Here is a 22,224-nt window from a genome sequence, read left to right as displayed (position 1 = left end):
AGAGACAGAAGGGAGAGAGTCAGAAAGGAGAGAGATGGAAGGGAGAGAGACAGAAAGGAGAGAGTCAGAAAGGAGAGAGACAGAAGGGAGAGAGACAGAAAGGAGAGAGTCAGAAAGGAGAGAGACAGAAGGGAGCGAGTCAGAAAGGAAAGAGTCAGAAAGGAGAGAGACAGAAGGGAGAGAGACAGAAAGGAGAGAGACAGAAGGGAGAGAGACAGAAGGGAGAGAGGCAGAAGGGAAGAGACAGAAGGGAGAGAGACAGAAAGGAGAGAGACAGAAGGAGAGAGTCAGAAGGAAGAGAGACAGAAAGGAGAGAGACAGAAGGGAGAGAGTCAGAAGGGAGAGAGTCAGAAAGGAGAGAGGCAGAAGGGAAGAGACAGAAGGGAGAGAGACAGAAGGGAGAGAGACAGAAGGGAGAGAGACAGAAAGGAGAGAGACAGAAGAGAGAGAGACAGAAAATAGAGAGACAGAAGGGAGAGAGGCAGAAGGGAAGAGACAGAAGGGAAGAGACAGAAGGGAGAGAGACAGAAGAGAGAGAGACAGAAGGAGAGAGTCAGAAGGAAGAGAGACAGAAAGGAGAGAGACAGAAAGGAGAGAGACAGAAGGGAGAGAGACAGAAGGGAGAGAGACAGAAAGGAGAGAGACAGAAGGGAGAGAGACAGAAGGGAGAGAGTCAGAAGGGAGAGAGTCAGAAGGGAGAGAGACGGAAGGGAGAGAGACAGAAGGGAGAGAGTCAGAAAGGAGAGAGTCAGAAAGGAGAGAGACAGAAGGGAGAGAGACAGAAGGGAGAGAGACAGAAAGGAGAGAGACAGAAGGAGAGAGTCGGAAGGAAGAGAGACAGAAAGGAGAGAGACAGACGGGAGAGAGTCAGAAGGGAGAGAGTCAGAAAGGAGAGAGGCAGAAGGGAGAGAGACAGAAAGGAGAGAGACAGAAGGGAGAGAGTCAGAAGGGAGAGAGACAGAAGGGAGAGAGACAGAAGGGAGAGAGACAGAAGGGAGAGAGTCAGAAGGGAGAGAGTCAGAAGGGAGAGAGACAGAAAGGAGAGAGAGAAAGGAGAGAGTGAAAAAGGAGAGAGACAGAAAGGAGAGAGTCAGAAAGGAGAGAGTCAGAAAGGAAAGAGACAGAAGGGAGAGAGACAGAAGGGAGAGAGTCAGAAAGGAGAGAGACAGAAAGGAGAGAGACAGAAGGGAGAGAGACAGAAAGGAGAGAGACAGAAGGGAGAGAGTCAGAAGGGAGAGAGACAGAAGGAGGAGAGACAGAAGGGAGAGAGACAGAAGGGAGAGAGTCAGAAGGGAGAGAGTCAGAAGGGAGAGAGACAGAAGGGAGAGAGTCAGAAGGGAGAGAGACAGAAAGGAGAGAGAGAAAGGAGAGAGTGAAAAAGGAGAGAGACAGAAAGGAGAGAGTCAGAAGGAGAGAGTCAGAAAGGAAAGAGACAGAAGGGAGAGAGACAGAAGGGAGAGAGTCAGAAAGGAGAGAGACAGAAAGGAGAGAGACAGAAGGGAGAGAGACAGAAAGGAGAGAGACAGAAGGGAGAGAGTCAGAAGGGAGAGAGAAAGAAGGAGGAGAGACAGAAGGGAGAGAGACAGAAGGGAGAGAGTCAGAAGGGAGAGAGTCAGAAGGGAGAGAGACAGAAGGGAGAGAGTCAGAAGGGAGAGAGACAGAAAGGAGAGAGAGAAAGGAGAGAGTGAAAAAGGAGAGAGACAGAAAGGAGAGAGTCAGAAAGGAGAGAGTCAGAAAGGAAAGAGACAGAAGGGAGAGAGACAGAAGGGAGAGAGTCAGAAAGGAGAGAGACAGAAAGGAGAGAGACAGAAGGGAGAGATACAGAAAGGAGAGAGACAGAAGGGAGAGAGTCAGAAGGGAGAGAGACAGAAGGGACAGAGACAGAAGGGAGAGAGACAGAAAGGAAAGAGACAGAAGGGAGAGAGACAGAAGGGAGAGAGACAGAAGGGAGAGAGTCAGAAAGGAGAGAGACAGAAAGGAGAGAGACAGAAGGGAGAGAGTCAGAAAGGAGAGAGACAGAAAGGAGAGAGACAGAAGGGAGAGAGACAGAATGGTGAGAGTCAGAAAGGAGAGAGACAGAAAGGAGAGAGACAGAAGGGAGAGAGTCAGAAAGGAGAGAGTCAGAAAGGAGAGAGTCAGAAAGGAGAGAGACAGAAAGGAGAGAGACAGAAGGGAGAGAGTCAGAAAGGAGAGAGACAGAAAGGAGAGAGACAGAAAGGAGAGAGTCAGAAAGGAGAGAGACAGAAAGGAGAGAGACAGAAGGGAGAGAGACAGAAGGGAGAGAGTCAGAAAGGAGAGAGACAGAAAGGAGAGAGACAGAAGGGAGAGAGACAGAAGGGAGAGAGTCAGAAGGGAGAGAGTCAGAAAGGAGAGAGACAGAAAGGAGAGAGACAGAAGGGAGAGAGACAGAAGGGAGAGAGTCAGAAAGGAGAGAGACAGAAAGGAGAGAGACAGAAGGGAGAGAGTCAGAAAGGAGAGAGACAGAAAGGAGAGAGACAGAAGGGAGAGAGACAGAAGGAGAGAGAGAGAGACAGAAGGGAGAGAGACAGAAGGGAGAGAGTCAGAAGGGAGAGAGACAGAAGGGAGAGAGACAGAAGGGAGAGAGACAGAAGGGAGAGAGACAGAAAGGAGAGAGTCAGAAAGGAGAGAGACAGAAGGGAGAGAGACAGAAGGGAGAGAGTCAGAAGGGAGAGAGACAGAAGGGAGAGAGACGGAAGGGAGAGAGACAGAAGGGAGAGAGTCAGAAGGGAGAGAGTCAGAAAGGAGAGAGACAGAAGGGAGAGAGACAGAAGGGAGAGAGACAGAAAGGAGAGAGACAGAAGGAGAGAGTCGGAAGGAAGAGAGACAGAAAGGAGAGAGACAGACGGGAGAGAGTCAGAAGGGAGAGAGTCAGAAAGGAGAGAGGCAGAAGGGAAGAGACAGAAGGGAGAGAGACAGAAAGGAGAGAGACAGAAGGGAGAGAGTCAGAAGGGAGAGAGACAGAAGGGAGAGAGACAGAAGGGAGAGAGACAGAAGGGAGAGAGTCAGAAGGGAGAGAGTCAGAAGGGAGAGAGACAGAAAGGAGAGAGAGAAAGGAGAGAGTGAAAAAGGAGAGAGACAGAAAGGAGAGAGTCAGAAAGGAGAGAGTCAGAAAGGAAAGAGACAGAAGGGAGAGAGACAGAAGGGAGAGAGTCAGAAAGGAGAGAGACAGAAAGGAGAGAGACAGAAGGGAGAGAGACAGAAAGGAGAGAGACAGAAGGGGAGAGAGTCAGAAGGGAGAGAGACAGAAGGAGGAGAGACAGAAGGGAGAGAGACAGAAGGGAGAGAGTCAGAAGGGAGAGAGACAGAAGGGAGAGAGTCAGAAGGGAGAGAGACAGAAAGGAGAGAGAGAAAGGAGAGAGTGAAAAAGGAGAGAGACAGAAAGGAGAGAGTCAGAAAGGAGAGAGTCAGAAAGGAAAGAGACAGAAGGGAGAGAGACAGAAGGGAGAGAGTCAGAAAGGAGAGTGACAGAAAGGAGAGAGACAGAAGGGAGAGAGACAGAAAGGAGAGAGACAGAAGGGAGAGAGTCAGAAGGGAGAGAGACAGAAGGAGGAGAGACAGAAGGGAGAGAGACAGAAGGGAGAGAGTCAGAAGGGAGAGAGTCAGAAGGGAGAGAGTCAGAAGGGAGAGAGACAGAAAGGAGAGAGAGAAAGGAGAGAGTGAAAAAGGAGAGAGACAGAAAGGAGAGAGTCAGAAAGGAGAGAGTCAGAAAGGAAAGAGACAGAAGGGAGAGAGACAGAAGGGAGAGAGTCAGAAAGGAGAGAGACAGAAAGGAGAGAGACAAAAGGGAGAGATACAGAAAGGAGAGAGACAGAAGGGAGACAGTCAGAAGGGAGAGAGACAGAAAGGACAGAGACAGAAGGGAGAGAGACAGAAAGGAAAGAGACAGAAGGGAGAGAGACAGAAGGGAGAGAGACAGAAGGGAGAGAGTCAGAAAGGAGAGAGACAGAAAGGAGAGAGACAGAAGGGAGAGAGTCAGAAAGGAGAGATACAGAAGGAGAGAGACAGAAAGGGAGAGAGACCGAATGGTGAGAGTCAGAAAGGAGAGAGACAGAAAGGAGAGAGACAGAAGGGAGAGAGTCAGAAAGGAGAGAGTCAGAAAGGAGAGAGTCAGAAAGGAGAGAGACAGAAGAGGAAGAGAGACAGAAGGGAGAGAGGTCAGAAAGGAGAGAGACAGAAAGGAGAAAGACAGAAAGGAGAGAGTCAGAAAGGAGAGAGACAGAAAGGAGAGAGACAGAAGGGAGAGAGGCAGAAGGGAGAGAGACAGAAAGGAGAGAGACAGAAAGGAGAGAGAGGAAAGAGACAGAAGGGAGCGAGCAGAAGGGAGAGAGTCAGAAAGAGAGAGAGACAGAAAGGAGAGAGACAGAAGGGAGAGAGACAGAAGGGAGAGAGTCAGAAAGGAGAGAGACAGAAAGGAGAGAGACAGAAGGGAGAGAGACAGAAGGGAGAGAGTCAGAAAGGAGAGAGACAGAAAGGAGAGAGACAGAAGGGAGAGAGACAGAAGGGAGAGAGACAGAAGGGAGAGAGTCAGAAAGGAGAGAGACAGAAAGGAGAGAGACAGAAGGGAGAGATACAGAAAGGAGAGAGACAGAAGGGAGAGAGTCAGAAGGGAGAGAGACAGAAGGGACAGAGACAGAAGGGAGAGAGACAGAAAGGAAAGAGACAGAAGGGAGAGAGACAGAAGGAGAGAGACAGAAGGGAGAGAGTCAGAAAGGAGAGAGACAGAAAGGAGAGACCGAAGGGAGAGAGTCAGAAAGGAGAGAGACAGAAGGGAGAGAGACAGAAGGGAGAGAGACAGAATGGTGAGAGTCAGAAAGGAGAGAGACAGAAAGGAGAGAGACAGAAGGGAGAGAGTCAGAAAGGAGAGAGTCAGAAAGGAGAGAGTCAGAAAGGAGAGAGACAGAAAGGAGAGAGACAGAAGGGAGAGAGTCAGAAAGGAGAGAGACAGAAAGGAGAGAGACAGAAAGGAGAGAGTCAGAAAGGAGAGAGACAGAAAGGAGAGAGACAGAAGGGAGAGAGACAGAAGGGAGAGAGTCAGAAAGGAGAGAGACAGAAAGGAGAGAGACAGAAGGGAGAGAGACAGAAGGGAGAGAGACAGAAGGGAGAGAGTCAGAAAGGAGAGAGACAGAAGGGAGAGAGACAGAAGGGAGAGAGTCAGAAAGGAGAGAGACAGAAAGGAGAGAGACAGAAGGGAGAGAGACAGAAGGGAGAGAGTCAGAAAGGAGAGAGACAGAAAGGAGAGAGACAGAAGGGAGAGAGACAGAAGGGAGAGAGACAGAAGGGAGAGAGACAGAAGGGAGAGAGTCAGAAGGGAGAGAGACAGAAGGGAGAGAGACAGAAGGGAGAGAGACAGAAGGGAGAGAGACAGAAAGGAGAGAGTCAGAAAGGAGAGAGACAGAAGGGAGAGAGGACAGAAGGGAGAGAGTCAGAAGGGAGGAGAGACAGAAGGGAGAGAGACGGAAGGGAGAGAGACAGAAGGGAGAGAGTCAGAAAGGAGAGAGTCAGAAAGGAGAGAGACAGAAGGGAGAGAGACAGAAGGGAGAGAGACAGAAAGGAGAGAGACAGAAGGAGAGAGTCGGAAGGAAGAGAGACAGAAAGGAGGAGAGACAGAAGGGAGAGAGTCCAGAAGGGAGAGAGTCAGAAAGGGAGAGAGGCAGAAGGGAAGAGACAGAAGGGAGAGAGACAGAAAGGAGAGAGACAGAAGGGAGAGAGACAGAAGGGAGAGAGACAGAAGGGAAGAGAGACAGAAGGGAGAGAGACAGAAGGGAGAGAGTCAGAAGGGAGAGAGTCAGAAGGGAGAGAGACAGAAAGGAGAGAGAGAAAGGAGAGAGTGAAAAAGGAGAGAGACAGAAAGGAGAGAGTCAGAAAGGAGAGAGTCAGAAAGGAAAAGAGACAGAAGGGGTGAGAGACAGAAGGGGAGAGAAGTCAGAAAGGAGAGAGACAGAAAGGAGAGAGACAGAAGGGGAGAGAGAGGGAAGGAGGAAGGAGAGAGACAGAAGGGGGGAGAGAGGGAAGGAGGAAGGAGAGAGACAGAAGGGGGGAGAGACAGAAGGGAGAGAGGACAGAAGGGAGAGAGTCAGAAGGGAGAGAGTCAGAAGGGAGAGAGACAGAAGGGAGAGAGTCAGAAGGGAGAGAGACAGAAAGGAGAGAGAGAAAGGAGAGAGTGAAAAAAGGAGAGAGAGAGAAAGGAGAGAGTCAGAAAGGAGAGAGTCAGAAAGGAAAGAGACAGAAGGGTGAGAGACAGAAGGGAGAGAGTCAGAAAAGGAGAGAGGACAGAAAGGAGAGAGACAGAAGGGAGAGAGACAGAAAGGAGAGAGACAGAAGGGAGAGAGTCAGAAGGGAGAGAGACAGAAGGAGGAGAGACAGAAGGGGAGGGAGAGACAGAAGGGAGAGAGTCAGAGGGAGAGAGTCAGAAGGGAGGGAGAGGACAGAAGGGAGAGAGTCAGAAGGGAGAGAGACAGAAAGAGAGAGAGAAAGGAGAGAGTCGAAAAAGGAGAGAGACAGAAAGAGAGAGTCAGAAAGGGAGAGTCAGAAGGAAAGAGACAGAAGGGAGAGAGACAGAAGGGGAGAGAGTCAGAAAGGAGAGAGACAGAAAGGAGAGAGACAAAAGGGAGAGATACAGAAAGGAGAGAGACACAGAAGGGACGAGAGTCAGAAGGGAGAGAGAACAGAAGGGACAGAGACAGAAGGGAGAGAGACAGAAAGGAAAGAGACAGAAGGGAGAGAGACAGAAGGGAGAGAGGACAGAAGGGAGAGAGTCAGAAGGAGAGAGACAGAAAGGAGAGAGACAGAAGGGAGAGAGTCAGAAAGGAGAGAGACAGAAAGGAGAGAGACAGAAGGGAGAGAGAACAGAATGGTGAGAGTCAGAAAGGAGAGAGACAGAAAGGAGAGAGACAGAAAGGGAGAGAGTCAGAAAGGAGAGAGTCAGAAAGGAGAGAGTCAGAAAGGAGAGAGACAGAAAGGAGAGAGACAGAAGGGAGAGAGTCAGAAAGGAGAGAGACAGAAAGGAGAGAGACCGAAAGGAGAGAGTCAGAAAGGAGAGAGACAGAAAGGAGAGAGACAGAAGGAGAGAGACAGAAGGGGAGAGAGACAGAAAGGAAAGAGACAGAAAGGAGAGAGACAGAAGGGAGAGAGTCAGAAAGGAGAGAGGACAGAAGGAGAGAGACAGAAGGGAGAGAGACAGAATGGAGAGAGTCAGAAAGGAGAGAGACAGAAAGGAGAGAGACAGAAGGGAGAGAGACAGAAGGGAGAGAGTCAGAAAGGAGAGAGACAGAAAGGAGAGAGACAGAAGGGAGAGAGACAGAAGGAGGAGAGAGACAGAAGGGAGAGAGTCAGAAGGGAGAGAGACAGAAGGGAGAGAGACAGAAGGGAGAAGAGACAGAAAGGAGAGAGTCAGAAAGGAGAGAGACAGAAGGGAGAGAGACAGACGGGAGAGAGACAGAAGGGAGAAAGACAGAAGGGAGAGAGACAGAAGGGAGAGAGACGAGAAGGGAAGGGAGAGAGGACATAAGGGAGAGAGACAGAAAGGAGAGAGTCAGAAAGGAGAGAGACAGAAGGGAGAGAGACAGAAGGGGAGAGAGACAGAAGGGAGAGAGACAGAAAGGAGAGAGACAGAAGGGAGAGAGGCAGAAGGGAGAGAGACAGAAGGGAGAGAGGCAGAAGGGAGAGAGACAGAAAGGAGAGAGACAGAAAGGAGAGAGACAGAAGGGAGAGAGACAGAAAGGAGAGAGACAGAAGGGAGAGAGACAGAAAGGAGAGAGACAGAAGGGAGAGAGTCAGAAAGGAGAGAGACAGAAGGGGAGAGAGACAGAAAGGAGAGAGACAGAAGGGAGAGAGTCAGAAAGGAGAGAGACAGAAGGGAGAGAGTCAGAAAGGAGAGAGATGGAAGGGAGAGAAACAGAAAGGAGAGAATCAGAAAGGAGAGAGACAGAAGGGAGAGAGACAGAAAGGAGAGAATCAGAAAGGAGAGAGACAGAAAGGAGAGAGACAGAAGGGAGAGAGACAGAAGGGAGAGAGACAGAAGGGAGAGAGTCAGAAAGGAGAGAGATTGAAGGGAGAGAGACAGAAAGGAGAGAGTCAGAAGGGAGAGAGACAGAAGGGAGAGAGACAGAAAGGAGAGAGACAGAAGAGAGAGAGACAGAAAGGAGAGAGACAGAAGGGAGAGAGGCAGAAGGGAAGAGACAGAAGGGAGAGAGACAGAAAGGAGAGAGGCAGAAGGGAAGAGACAGAAGCGAGAGAGACAGAAGGAGAGAGACAGAAGGGAGAGAGACAGAAGGGAGAGAGTCAGAAGGGAGAGAGTCAGAAGGAGAGAGGCAGAAGGGAAGAGACAGAAGGGAGAGAGTCAGAAGGGAGAGAGTCAAAAAGGAGAGAGACAGAAAGGAGAGAGTCAGAAGGGAAAGAGTCAGAAAGGAGAGAGGCAGAAGGGAAGAGACAGAAGGGAGAGAGACAGAAAGGAGAGAGACAGAAGGGAGAGAGACAGAAGGGAGAGAGTCAGAAGGGAGAGAGTCAGAAGGGAGGAGAGAGACAGAAGGGAGGAGGAGTGAGAGAGACAGAAGGGAGGAGAGTCAGAAGGGAGAGAGTCAGAAAGGAGAGAGTCAGAAAGGAGAGAGACAGAAGGGAGAGAGACAGAAAGGAGAGAGACAGAAGGGAGAGAGTCAGAAAGGAGAGAGATGGAAGGGAGAGAGACAGAAAGGAGAGAGTCAGAAAGGAGAGAGACAGAAGGGAGAGAGACAGAAAGGAGAGAGTCAGAAAGGAGAGAGACAGAAAGGAGAGAGTCAGAAAGGAGAGAGTCAGAAAGGAGAGAGACAGAAGGGAGAGAGACAGAAAGGAGAGAGACAGAAGGGAGAGAGACAGAAGGGAGAGAGGCAGAAGGGAAGAGACAGAAGGGGAGAGAGACAGAAAGGAGAGAGACAGAAGGGAGAGAGACAGAAAGGAGAGAGACAGAAGGGAGAGAGTCAGAAGGGAGAGAGTCAGAAAGGAGAGAGGCAGAAGGGAAGAGACAGAAGGGAGAGAGACAGAAGGGAGAGAGACAGAAGGGAGAGAGACAGAAAGGAGAGAGACAGAAGGGAGAGAGACAGAAGGGAGAGAGGCAGAAGGGAAGAGACAGAAGGGAAGAGACAGAAGGGAGAGAGACAGAAGAGAGAGAGACAGAAGGAGAGAGTCAGAAGGAAGAGAGACAGAAAGGAGAGAGACAGAAAGGAGAGAGACAGAAGGGAGAGAGAGACAGAAGGGAGAGAGACAGAAAGGAGAGAGACAGAAGGGAGAGAGACAGAAGGGAGGAGAGTCAGAAGGGAGAGAGTCAGAAGGGAGAGAGACAGAAGGGAGAGAGACAGAAGGGAGAGAGACAGAAAGGAGAGAGACAGAAGGGAGAGAGACAGAAGGGAGAGAGACAGAAAGGAGAGAGACAGAAGGAGAGAGTCGGAAGGAAGAGAGACAGAAGGAGAGAGACAAGACGGGAGAGAGTCAGAAGGGATGAGAGTCAGAAAGGAGAGAGGCAGAAGGGGAGAGAGACAGAAAGGAGAGAGACAGAAGGGGAGAGAGTCAGAAGGGGAGAGGACAGAAGGGAGAGAGACAGAAGGGAGAGAGACAGAAGGGAGAGAGTCAGAAGGGAGAGAGTCAGAAGGGAGAGAGACAGAAAGGAGAGAGAGAAAGGAGGAGAGTGGAAAAAGGAGAGAGACAGAAAGGAGAGAGTCAGAAAGGAGAGAGTCAGAAAGGAAAGAGACAGAAGGGAGAGAGAGACAGAAGGGAGAGAGTCAGAAAGGAGAGAGACAGAAAGGAGAGAAGGAAGAAGGGAGAGAGACAGAAGGAGAGAGACAGAAGGGAGAGAGTCAGAAGGGAGGAGAGACAGAAGGAGGGAGAGACAGAAGGGAGAGAGACAGAAGGGAGGAGAAGTCAGAAGGGAGAGAGTCAGAAGGGAGAGAGACAGAAGGGAGAGAGTCAGAAGGGAGAGAGACAGAAAGGAGAGAGAGAAAGGTAGAGAGTGAAAAAGGAGAGAGACAGAAGGAGAGAGTCAGAAAGGAGAGAGTCAGAAAGGAAAGAGACAGAAGGGAGAGAGACAGAAAGGAGAGAGGTCAGAAAGGAGAGAGACAGAAAGGAGAGAGACAGAAGGGAGAGAGAGACAGAAAGGAGAGAGACAGAAGGGAGAGAGTCAGAAGGGAGAGAGACAGAAGGAGGAGAGACAGAAGGGAGAGAGACAGAAGGGAGAGAGTCAGAAGGGAGAGAGTCAGAAGGGAGAGAGACAGAAGGGAGAGAGTCAGAAGGGAGAGAGTCAGAAAGGAGAGAGAGGAAAGGAGAGAGTGAAAAAGGAGAGAGACAGAAGGGAGAGAGTCAGAAAGGAGAGAGTCAGAAAGGAAAGAGACAGAAGGGAGAGAGACAGAAGGGAGAGAGTCAGAAGGAGAGAGACAGAAAGGAGAGAGACAGAAGGGAGAGATACAGAAAGGAGAGAGACAGAAGGGAGAGAGTCAGAAGGGAGAGAGACAGAAGGGACAGAGACAGGACAGAAGGGAGAGAGACAGAAGGGAGAGAGACAGAAGGGAGAGAGTCAGAAAGGAGAGAGACAGAAAGGAGAGAGACAGAAGGGAGAGAGTCAGAAAGGAGAGAGGACAGAAAGGAGAGAGACAGAAGGGAGAGAGACAGAATGGTGAGAGTCAGAAAGGAGAGGAGACAGAAAGGAGAGAGACAGAAGGGAGAGAGTCAGAAAGGAGAGAGTCAGAAAGGAGAGAGAGTCGAAAGGAGAGAGACAGAAAGGAGAGAGACAGAAGGGAGAGAGTCAGAAAGGAGAGAGACAGAAAGGAGAGAGACAGAAAGGAGAGAGTCAGAAAGGAGAGAGACAGAAAGGAGAGAGGACAGAAGGGAGAGAGACAGAAGGAGGAGTCGAAAGGAGAGAGACAGAAAGGAGAGAGACAGAAGGGAGAGAGACAGAAGGGAGAGAGTCAGAAAGGAGAGAGACAGAAAGGAGAGAGACAGAAGGGAGAGAGACAGAAGGGAGAGAGTCAGAAAGGAGAGAGACAGAAGGAGAGAGACAGAAAGGGAGAGAGTCAGAAAGGGAGAGAGACAGAAAGGAGAGAGACAGAAGGGAGAGAGACAGAAGGGAGAGAGACAGAAGGAGAGAGACAGAAGGGAGAGAGTCAGAAGGGAGAGAGACAGAAGGGAGAGAGACAGAAGGGAGAGAGACAGAAGGGAGAGAGACAGAAAGGAGAGAGTCAGAAAGGAGAGAGGACAGAAGGGAGAGAGACAGAAGGGAGAGAGTCAGAAGGGAGAGAGACAGAAGGGAGAGAGACGGAAGGGAGAGAGACAGAAGGGAGAGAGTCAGAAAGGAGAGAGTCAGAAAGGAGAGAGACAGAAGGGAGAGAGACAGAAGGGAGAGAGACAGAAAGGGAGAGAGACAGAAGGAGAGAGTCGGAAGGAAGAGAGACAGAAAGGAGAGAGACAGACGGGAGAGAGTCAGAAGGGAGAGAGTCAGAAAGGAGAGAGGCAGAAGGGAAGAGACAGAAGGGAGAGAGACAGAAAGGAGAGAGACAGAAGGGAGAGAGTCAGAAGGGAGAGAGACAGAAGGGAGAGAGACAGAAGGGAGAGAGACAGAAGGGAGAGAGACAGAAGGGAGAGAGTCAGAAGGGAGAGAGACAGAAAGGAGAGAGAGAAAGGAGAGAGTGAAAAAGGAGAGAGACAGAAAGGAGAGAGTCAGAAAGGAGAGAGTCAGAAAGGAAAGAGACAGAAGGGAGAGAGACAGAAGGGAGAGAGTCAGAAAGGAGAGAGACAGAAAGGAGAGAGACAGAAGGGAGAGAGACAGAAAGGAGAGAGACAGAAGGGAGAGAGTCAGAAGGGAGAGAGACAGAAGGAGGAGAGACAGAAGGGAGAGAGACAGAAGGGAGAGAGTCAGAAGGGAGAGAGACAGAGGGAGAGAGTCAGAAGGGAGAGAGACAGAAAGGAGAGAGAGAAAGGAGAGAGTGAAAAAGGAGAGAGACAGAAAGGAGAGAGTCAGAAAGGAGAGAGTCAGAAAGGAAAGAGACAGAAGGGAGAGAGACAGAAGGGAGAGAGTCAGAAAGGAGAGTGACAGAAAGGAGAGAGACAGAAGGGAGAGAGACAGAAGGAGAGAGACAGAAGGGAGAGAGTCAGAAAGGGAGAAGAGGACAGAAGGAGGAGAGACAGAAGGGAGAGAGGACAGAAGGGAGAGAGTCAGAAGGGAGAGAGTCAGAAGGGAGAGAGACAGAAAGGAGAGAGAGAAAGGAGAGAGTGAAAAAGGAGAGAGGACAGAAAGGAGAGAGTCAGAAATGGAGAGAGTCAGAAAGGAAAGAGACAGAAGGGAGAGAGACAGAAGGGAGAGAGTCAGAAAGGAGAGAGACAGAAAGGAGAGAGACAAAAGGGAGAGATACAGAAAGGAGAGAGACAGAAGGGAGGACAGTCAGAAGGGAGAGAGACAGAAGGGACAGAGGACAGAAGGGAGAGAGACAGAAAGGAAAGAGACAGAAGGGAGAGAGACCAGAAGGGAGAGAGACAGAAGGGAGAGAGTCAGAAAGGAGGAGAGACAGAAAGGAGAGAGGACAGAAGGAGAGAGATCAGAAGGGAGGAGAGTACAGAAAGGAGAGAGACAGAAAGGGAGAGAGACAGAAATGGATGAGAGTCCAGAAAGGAGAGAGACAGAAAGGAGAGAGACAGAAGGGAGAGTCAGAAGGGAGAGAGTCAGAAAGGAGAGAGTCAGAAAGGGAGAGAGACAGAAGAAAAGGAGAGAGACAGAAGGGAGAGAGTCAGAAAGGAGAGAGACAGAAAGGAGAAAGACAGAAAGGAGAGAGTCAGAAAGGAGAGAGACAGAAAGGAGAGAGACAGAAGGGGAGAGAGCAGAAGGGAGAGAGTCAGAAGGAGAGAGACAGGAAGGAGAGAGACAGAAGGAGAGAGACAGAAGGAGACGAGAGTCAGAAGGAGAGAGACAGAAAGGAGAGAGGACAGAAGGGAGAGAGACAGAAGGGAGAGAGATCAGAAAGGAGGAGAGACAGAAAGGAGAGAGACAGAAGTGGAGAGAGACAGAAGGGAGAGAGTCAGAAAGGAGGAGAGACAGAAAGGAGAGAGACAGAAGGGAGAGAGACAGAAGGGAGAGAGACAGAAGGGAGAGAGTCAGAAAGGAGAGAGACAGAAAGGAGAGAGACAGAAGGGAGAGATACAGAAAGGAGAGAGACAGAAGGGAGAGAGTCAGAAGGGAGAGAGACAGAAGGGACAGAGACAGAAGGGAGAGAGACAGAAAGGAAAGAGACAGAAGGGAGAGAGACAGAAGGGAGAGAGACAGAAGGGAGAGAGTCAGAAAGGAGAGAGACAGAAAGGAGAGACAGAAGGGAGAGAGTCAGAAAGGAGAGAGACAGAAAGGAGAGAGACAGAAGGGAGAGAGACAGAATGGTGAGAGTCAGAAAGGAGAGAGACAGAAAGGAGAGAGACAGAAGGGAGAGAGTCAGAAAGGAGAGAGTCAGAAAGGAGAGAGTCAGAAAGGAGAGAGACAGAAAGGAGAGAGACAGAAGGGAGAGAGTCAGAAAGGAGAGAGACAGAAAGGAGAGAGACAGAAAGGAGAGAGTCAGAAGGAGAGAGACAGAAAGGAGAGAGACAGAAGGGAGAGAGACAGAAGGGAGAGAGTCAGAAAGGAGAGAGACAGAAAGGAGAGAGACAGAAGGGAGAGAGACAGAAGGGAGAGAGACAGAAGGGAGAGAGTCAGAAAGGAGAGAGACAGAAGGGAGAGAGACAGAAGGGAGAGAGTCAGAAAGGAGAGAGACAGAAAGGAGAGAGACAGAAGGGAGAGAGACAGAAGGGAGAGAGTCAGAAAGGAGAGAGACAGAAAGGAGAGAGACAGAAGGGAGAGAGACAGAAGGGAGAGAGACAGAAGGGAGAGAGACAGAAGGGAGAGAGTCAGAAGGGAGAGAGACAGAAGGGAGAGAGACAGAAGGGAGAGAGACAGAAGGGAGAGAGACAGAAAGGAGAGAGTCAGAAAGGAGAGAGACAGAAGGGAGAGAGACAGAAGGGAGAGAGTCAGAAGGGAGAGAGACAGAAGGGAGAGAGACGGAAGGGAGAGAGACAGAAGGGAGAGAGTCAGAAAGGAGAGAGTCAGAAAGGAGAGAGACAGAAGGGAGAGAGACAGAAGGGAGAGAGACAGAAAGGAGAGAGACAGAAGGAGAGAGTCGGAAGGAAGAGAGACAGAAAGGAGAGAGACAGACGGGAGAGAGTCAGAAGGGAGAGAGTCAGAAAGGAGAGAGGCAGAAGGGAAGAGACAGAAGGGAGAGAGACAGAAAGGAGAGAGACAGAAGGGAGAGAGTCAGAAGGGAGAGAGACAGAAGGGAGAGAGACAGAAGGGAGAGAGACAGAAGGGAGAGAGTCAGAAGGGAGAGAGTCAGAAGGGAGAGAGACAGAAAGGAGAGAGAGAAAGGAGAGAGTGAAAAAGGAGAGAGACAGAAAGGAGAGAGTCAGAAAGGAGAGAGTCAGAAAGGAAAGAGACAGAAGGGAGAGAGACAGAAGGGAGAGAGTCAGAAAGGAGAGAGACAGAAAGGAGAGAGACAGAAGGGAGAGAGACAGAAAGGAGAGAGACAGAAGGGAGAGAGTCAGAAGGGAGAGAGACAGAAGGAGGAGAGACAGAAGGGAGAGAGACAGAAGGGAGAGAGTCAGAAGGGAGAGAGTCAGAAGGGAGAGAGACAGAAGGGAGAGAGTCAGAAGGGAGAGAGACAGAAAGGAGAGAGAGAAAGGAGAGAGTGAAAAAGGAGAGAGACAGAAAGGAGAGAGTCAGAAAGGAGAGAGTCAGAAAGGAAAGAGACAGAAGGGTGAGAGACAGAAGGGAGAGAGTCAGAAAGGAGAGAGACAGAAAGGAGAGAGACAGAAGGGAGAGAGACAGAAAGGAGAGAGACAGAAGGGAGAGAGTCAGAAGGGAGAGAGACAGAAGGAGGAGAGACAGAAGGGAGAGAGACAGAAGGGAGAGAGTCAGAAGGGAGAGAGTCAGAAGGGAGAGAGACAGAAGGGAGAGAGTCAGAAGGGAGAGAGACAGAAAGGAGAGAGAGAAAGGAGAGAGTGAAAAAGGAGAGAGACAGAAAGGAGAGAGTCAGAAAGGAGAGAGTCAGAAAGGAAAGAGACAGAAGGGAGAGAGACAGAAGGGAGAGAGTCAGAAAGGAGAGAGACAGAAAGGAGAGAGACAAAAGGGAGAGATACAGAAAGGAGAGAGACAGAAGGGAGAGAGTCAGAAGGGAGAGAGACAGAAGGGACAGAGACAGAAGGGAGAGAGACAGAAAGGAAAGAGACAGAAGGGAGAGAGACAGAAGGGAGAGAGACAGAAGGGAGAGAGTCAGAAAGGAGAGTGACAGAAAGGAGAGAGACAGAAGGGAGAGAGTCAGAAAGGAGAGAGACAGAAAGGAGAGAGACAGAAGGGAGAGAGACAGAATGGTGAGAGTCAGAAAGGAGAGAGACAGAAAGGAGAGAGACAGAAGGGAGAGAGTCAGAAAGGAGAGAGTCAGAAAGGAGAGAGTCAGAAAGGAGAGAGACAGAAAGGAGAGAGACAGAAGGGAGAGAGTCAGAAAGGAGAGAGACAGAAAGGAGAGAGACAGAAAGGAGAGAGTCAGAAAGGAGAGAGACAGAAAGGAGAGAGACAGAAGGGAGAGAGACAGAAGGGAGAGAGTCAGAAAGGAGAGAGACAGAAAGGAGAGAGACAGAAGGGAGAGAGTCAGAAAGGAGAGAGACAGAAAGGAGAGAGACAGAAGGGAGAGAGACAGAATGGAGAGAGTCAGAAAGGAGAGAGACAGAAAGGAGAGAGACAGAAGGGAGAGAGACAGAAGGGAGAGAGTCAGAAAGGAGAGAGACAGAAAGGAGAGAGACAGAAGGGAGAGAGACAGAAGGGAGAGAGACAGAAGGGAGAGAGTCAGAAGGGAGAGAGACAGAAGGGAGAGAGACAGAAGGGAGAGAGACAGAAAGGAGAGAGTCAGAAAGGAGAGAGACAGAAGGGAGAGAGACAGAAGGGAGAGAGACAGAAGGGAGAAAGACAGAAGGGAGAGAGACAGAAGGGAGAGAGACAGAAGGGAGAGAGACAGAAGGGAGAGAGACAGAAAGGAGAGAGTCAGAAAGGAGAGAGACAGAAGGGAGAGAGACAGAAGGGAGAGAGACAGAAGGGAGAGAGACAGAAAGGAGAGAGACAGAAGGGAGAGAGGCAGAAGGGAGAGAGACAGAAGGGAGAGAGGCAGAAGGGAGAGAGACAGAAGGGAGAAAGACAGAAGGGAGAGAGACAGAAGGGAGAGAGACAGAAGGGAGAGAGACAGAAGGGAGAGAGACAGAAAGGAGAGAGTCAGAAAGGAGAGAGACAGAAGGGAGAGAGACAGAAGGGAGAGAGACAGAAGGGAGAGAGACAGAAAGGAGAGAGACAGAAGGGAGAGAGACAGAAGGGAGAGAGACAGAAGGGACAAAGAAAGGAGTTGAGGTAAAGACCTATATTATTTATCTTGTACTAGAAGCACACGCAAACGTTTGAGTGTTTTACAGTTCACATGGGTGTCTGAAGTTAGGTTTGTGCCCTAAGAGGCAGAGCTGGCATCTTTGTGCTCACCTCTGGGAGATGAGGACATCACTGGGTCGCCTATTAATCTGAGAGTCACTGCGTCTCCTGGCCTGAGGGAGAGAAACAGAGATAGTAGAGACAGACAGACAGATAGTAAATGGTGAATAGGAAAGAGCGAGAGAGAAAGAGAGAGAGAAAACACTATTAGGGGACCATATAGTGACACAAGCTGAGAGATTTACATCCTTCACTAAATGACAAGTCAATAAAGAGGGTCACAAAGCCTTTCAAAAGGGGTGTAAACACCATAACGCAGTGATGCACTTAACCACAGAATGCTCCATGCAAACATAATCGCTGCTGGAGTAGAGAAGCTAGCTAAAATCTATGCAACTTGGAAGACCAGTTTGTCAGTGAGTACAAGGAGTCAATGAGGATAATGAACGAGAGAGGCGCGTGATTGGAAGGTGAGTGAGTGATCTCACCAGGTCATTGGCCAGGTCTTTAAGCCCCCGTACTGACAGCACTATTACCAGGGGAATGGTGGTGGTGTACCAGGGGATGGACGAGATGGCAGGGACACACTGGAAACACACACACACATGCACATATGCACTAGTGCTGAGCGATTAACCACGATTTTTTATTGTTGTTGTTATTAAGCAACTAATTGACTGACATTGGTTCAATTACTTGAATACCATTTCGTTTTTTTTTTTTTTGTGAGCCCAACGAGCCGTTTCTCTATAGAGAAATCGAATTATTCACGAGAGAAATCAAGTCAAAAACTATGTGAGACCCTGGACTGAAGGAAGTTGTAGTTCACATTAAGCAAATATTCAACCTAGTTCAGTGCAGAAATGTGGTAATTGCCTTCAATGACCATAATCCATTGTGCCTGTTCTTTCCTGCTCAGACAGAGACGGATACACTTTTACACCTGCTACATTAGGTTAGATAGACACACCGCATAGAACGCATGAGAGAGGAACGTACACAACTCAACAATGAGAGGAATAGAGACGTTTGTGATAGTATGCCTCATCTACTTTGAAGAATTAGTACAATTATTTTGTCAGACATACTTAGGATTTTAAATTTGAATGTTTACTATTTTCGTATTTTAAATTTGAATGTTCACTATTTTCGCATTTTAAATTTGAATGTTCACTATTTTCGGATTTTAAATTTGAATGTTCACTATTTTCGGATTTTGAATTTCCATTAAAAAGCTCTGAAGTCATTTTAATGTCATTATTTCATACTGCATTTAATGTTAATAAAAATATCAAAACCAAAATCAAGAAACCCTAATTATGTTTTAAAAATTGGACCGAAACCGAACTGACCGAAAAAAGCACTGTTCACTCAGTACTAATGCACGCACACACACACACACACACACACACACACATATTGAGTACCACATTCACTGAATCACAAGTATAAATTGCACATAAGCTGCTCATACTAGAACACTAGTTTAAAACAATCGAAAATATTACCATTCTTTCTCAACATATATACAGATAAATAAAATCACTAATGTCAAATATTGGCCAAAAAATACATATGATTTACCCATCCTCAGAAACCATAGAAATGAACTGAGTAGATAAATGAAACCCAGAGTCTGACCTGCATCACCACCATGAGGAGGAAGTAAAGGTTGGCTACTCGCTGGAACTGTTCGTACAGCGTGAGGGGTAGGAAGGTCAGAGGGGAGTACTTAAAACTGCGCACCACATTGTCCTGGCAACCCAACCCAGTGGACAGACACAGAAAGAAACACAGAGAGAGAGACACAAGGGAGACGTGAGTGTTTGTCAATTAGTGGGTTAGTGTGTTTGTGCCTACAGTGTTGGGTTACAACAACACAGTGTACTGTGACTCACGGCATATCGGCCCCAGCGGAAACACAGAAAGGATCTCCGCTGTCGATGTTTGTGGAAGTGGCGGCTGTTTGCTCTCACCTCCCACGTAATATCTGTTAAAAACAGGGTTAAAGAAAAGCCTATTACAACCACAAATTGGCTTTCTCTATCACCAATGAGATTTGAGGAGGGCATAGTACAGGGACTAGGTCACATCACTGTCCATCACATATGGGGTAGGATGAGATCATGTGTGTGTGTGTGTGTGTGTGTGTGTGTGTGTGTGTGTGTGACAGACTGTAGTGTGTTATTATTCCATCTCTCAGGGGGAATCTTGCAGCCCCTTATTCCCCTATCCCACGCCTGGAGAAGGCAGAAATTACTCTAATAGCTTCTTCTGAGGAAACCGGATCCCTTAAAACACTCCGTCATTATCAAACTAGGTCAAAGGTCATATATAGGATGCTTTATTTGACATCTAGACACACTTTCACTTGTTTCATGCAAATATGGATGGACACAAAGACTGGACTGACCTGTTTCAGGGTTGGTGGTAGTATCCCCTTTAGACATGGTGCTATAATGACTAAATATACTGTTCTGGAAGAGTGAAACAGAACGCAACAGGCAAGTTATTCATAACATTGACTCTCATGCCAGCCTTGTAACTCATGACATTGTTGCCATGCTTGCTTACCTCATAGAACACACAGAGAGAAAGAGGGAATCTTGACTCCTCAAATCATTGACTGTGACCTATTCTCATCAGAAAGACACAAAATCCTATGTTACTACTGGTATTTTGAGGTGACTGAGTGTGAACTCAAATGGTCCCAAGGTTTAACATTTAAGACGTTTGATCAGTAGATGACAAAATACCTACCGAACATGAGTTAACCCAGCTTTGGTTGAAAGTCTTTGTTTGGTAAGCAGTTGGTAAAACTTGTCGATCCAACTATTTGAGTATCATATTTTTAAGCCAGGACTCTCAACAGGTAACACAACAAGGGGCGGGGAATCGTGGTTCGGTGGGTGATATCCTGTTTTCATCTGTCACCATAACCTAAAGAGGAGTAATGATCGTATTCAGTGGAATGAATGTCAACCCAGTTCACCTCAGATAGACCAGGGAAAGGGGCTCCACCTCCTCAGTTACAACTCTCTATTTCCCTCTTCTCCTTACAAAGAAAAGAGATAACAGGTAAATGTTACCTGATGACAACACACACCAACCCTAAACACTAGCCTCCCGCACACAATTTAGCTTAAACAGCACAAACTCGAATAAGCTCCCACAATAAATGAACTAAGAAATGTACTTCCTAACAAACCCATAGCTCGATGTTAAAAGGTTTGTAGGTGTGTAGGTGATCGTTAATAACACTCACCTGTAAACAGCATCCCTTGAGTATCCCTCCATGGCAGGTGTGTCTCTGTGTGTCACATAACACCTGTTACCAGGTGACTGGCGCACGCGCAACTACCTCAGCAGTCAGACCACAGTTGAATATTAACATGGTGGTGACTTTCCACACATTCTCCACAGCATTTCATAACAATTCACCTGCTGGCGTTCCTCCCTCTCTTCCTGCCTCTCTCAGTCCCTGTCCCTCTCTCTTTCCCAGGTAGCTTCAGTATCAACATATTCTACCTGCACCTGCCAGAGGGAGGGAGGGAGGAGGGAGGGAGGGAGGGAGGGAGGGAGGGAGGGAGGGAGGGAGGGAGGGAGGGAGGGAGGGAGGGAGGGAGGGAGGGACAATGTGTGAGGAGAGACGGGAGAAAAAAATAAAATGAAAGGTAGAAAGGTTATAAGAGTTTTGTGGGAGAACACAAATACCAGTGGTCCCTCGTTCCCCAGCCCCTTTTCCCTGGCCATTCAACACTGGACCATTGAGATGTACTCGCCTGTACAGAGGGACTCATTGACGTCTTTGGCTGAATTTCAATAGTTTAAGGAGGATGGGAAAGCGGTCTACAGAAAACAAGGAAATTATTTTGAGATGTTGTCTTTGTCACAGTGCTAATAAGGCTAACTAACACAGGCCTGAATTTCAGGTGAAAGTATGTATAAGTAGGTAATAGGTCACCATCTTTGTCCTGGAAATACCAGGCCAAACTCCCAGTTCTGATTTCCTTTCACCATGGGTTTCATGTTCTTCCCCTCACAACACAGAGGTCTCCTTTTCTTCCCCACATCATCCCCCTCTCTCCCTCTTCCCTCCTCTCCTTCTCCTCCTATCTCTTCCTCTGTCTTTTCTCTCCCTGTCTCCCTCTCTCCCTCCTTCTTTCTCCATTCCTCTCTCCTCTCTCCTTCTCGCTCTATTTTTCCCTACCTCTCTCTCCCTCTCTCTCTTTCTCCCTTCTTCTCTCCCCTTCTCTGTCTATTAGAGCAGTCCAAGCTGCAGGAGGACTGAGATGAGGATGGAGGGGCACAGTGAGCTCCTTCCCATGGGTGGTTACTATGTCTTTATCCTCAAAGGGAAGCTCCTGTCCGCACAAAGCCCCATGTATTGGCCTTACAACATGATGAAAAACCTCCATACACCTCAACTAGGAAAGTGCTTTCGGTATACCACGTTATGCCATAAGCAATTTGATTGTTTATGGCATAACATTGTCTGCTATTTAGTGACATGTTCTGTTAACTCACTATTGCATTGTGATAATCAATGATATCTGTGAAGGAAAATATGTTACAGTAAGAGGCCTATTACATTCAATATGTATGGCCTATAGTATTTGAATAGCCATTCTGATCTAAATTATTTTTCAAGTCCTCTTGTGTATTTCAAGTTCTCAACCACATTCAGAGGACTGACATGGACCAGAAAACCACCTAGCTAGCACATAATGTTCTGAGAACCATATGTTTCTTAGAACTCAGTGAGAGTGTGGTTGTCTTATGGTTATTTTGCATACAACTTTCTGGAAATGGTGCAGGAAAGTTGCTTGGCTTTGGAACATTCTCAGCACATGTAGCTCTTTCCTACAGTCAAAGGACCAAATCGCCCTCTAGTGGCCTCATTATCCGGTGTTTCTATGTCAAACAGTTTTGCTATATTTCAGTTTTCTGTGATGTACATCAAGTGTAACATTGGGATTCAAACTCTAAATGTAAGACATTTCAACTATATCTGACATGGTACAGGTGTCTTCTTTTGTTTAAGCCCATAACCAGGTGTGTGAGGTGTATACTTTTGTTTCAAAATAGATTTGTTTAAAACCACCAAGAAACACTCTGTGTGACCCTGATTTAACCCAAGGCAGTAAAATGATATTGAACTTGACAAAATAAATATATTGGTATTTCATTACTTTCACAGAACGTTTCCTAGAAGTTCAAACATGGTTCCATTTAATTTCTCTCTATCCTCTGTCTTGTTAAGTGTGTTCTGGTGTGTTGACCGCTCCCACTAATTGGCCACACCTAAGTGCTTGTTTCCTTTGAATTTGGGTCTATTTGAATAGACTAAAATGAATATTTTGTATGCATAACAAAACATGGCATGCTAGCTCCATCCTGGTGGCACACGGGACTAATTCTATGGATAGAGAACAGAAGATTATAGGTTAGAATCTCACTGATGCCATGTCACTTTAAAAAATACATGGTTATTGTCTAAGGAAATTCATGTCCATATGTTCTATCTGGGCTTGAAGTTCCAAAGGTTACCCAAAATAAGCTAGCACTGTTATTAAAAGTCTTATTGAAAGTTTTTAGGAAGTTACTCAAAATCTCCAAATAACCTATAGTTTCTGTTCTGAGAGTGTTTGATTTGATTTAATAAAACCTCCCAGGAAATCTTTCAAGGAACCAGATTAAAACGTTTT

The 22,224-nt window shown here is 48.0% G+C and overlaps 1 protein-coding gene across 1 annotated transcript in view; it reads right to left on the bottom strand.

Annotated features, from left to right (window-relative positions):
* atp8b3 (ATPase phospholipid transporting 8B3) overlaps positions 1 to 19,978 on the bottom strand; it is a 52,042-nt gene extending 32,064 nt beyond the window's left edge. Inside the window, exons 1-8 of the mRNA XM_029751341.1 lie at positions 19,782 to 19,978; positions 19,277 to 19,456; positions 19,091 to 19,149; positions 18,930 to 18,993; positions 18,415 to 18,506; positions 18,158 to 18,271; positions 17,005 to 17,103; positions 16,568 to 16,629 (exon numbers count right to left, since the gene is read on the bottom strand). Of these exons, the coding sequence (XP_029607201.1) occupies positions 16,568 to 16,629; positions 17,005 to 17,103; positions 18,158 to 18,271; positions 18,415 to 18,506; positions 18,930 to 18,966 (404 nt within the window). The 5' untranslated portion in view covers positions 18,967 to 18,993; positions 19,091 to 19,149; positions 19,277 to 19,456; positions 19,782 to 19,978. The remainder of the gene's footprint in view (positions 1 to 16,567; positions 16,630 to 17,004; positions 17,104 to 18,157; positions 18,272 to 18,414; positions 18,507 to 18,929; positions 18,994 to 19,090; positions 19,150 to 19,276; positions 19,457 to 19,781) is intronic.
* Positions 19,979 to 22,224: the final 2,246 nt, after the last annotated feature.

The sequence above is a fragment of the Salmo trutta genome, chromosome 4, assembly GCF_901001165.1.
Source record: "Salmo trutta chromosome 4, fSalTru1.1, whole genome shotgun sequence".
NCBI lineage: Eukaryota > Metazoa > Chordata > Actinopteri > Salmoniformes > Salmonidae > Salmo > Salmo trutta.
Note: the sequence above shows the minus strand (reverse complement) of the source record. Positions and strands in the feature narration are given on the sequence as shown.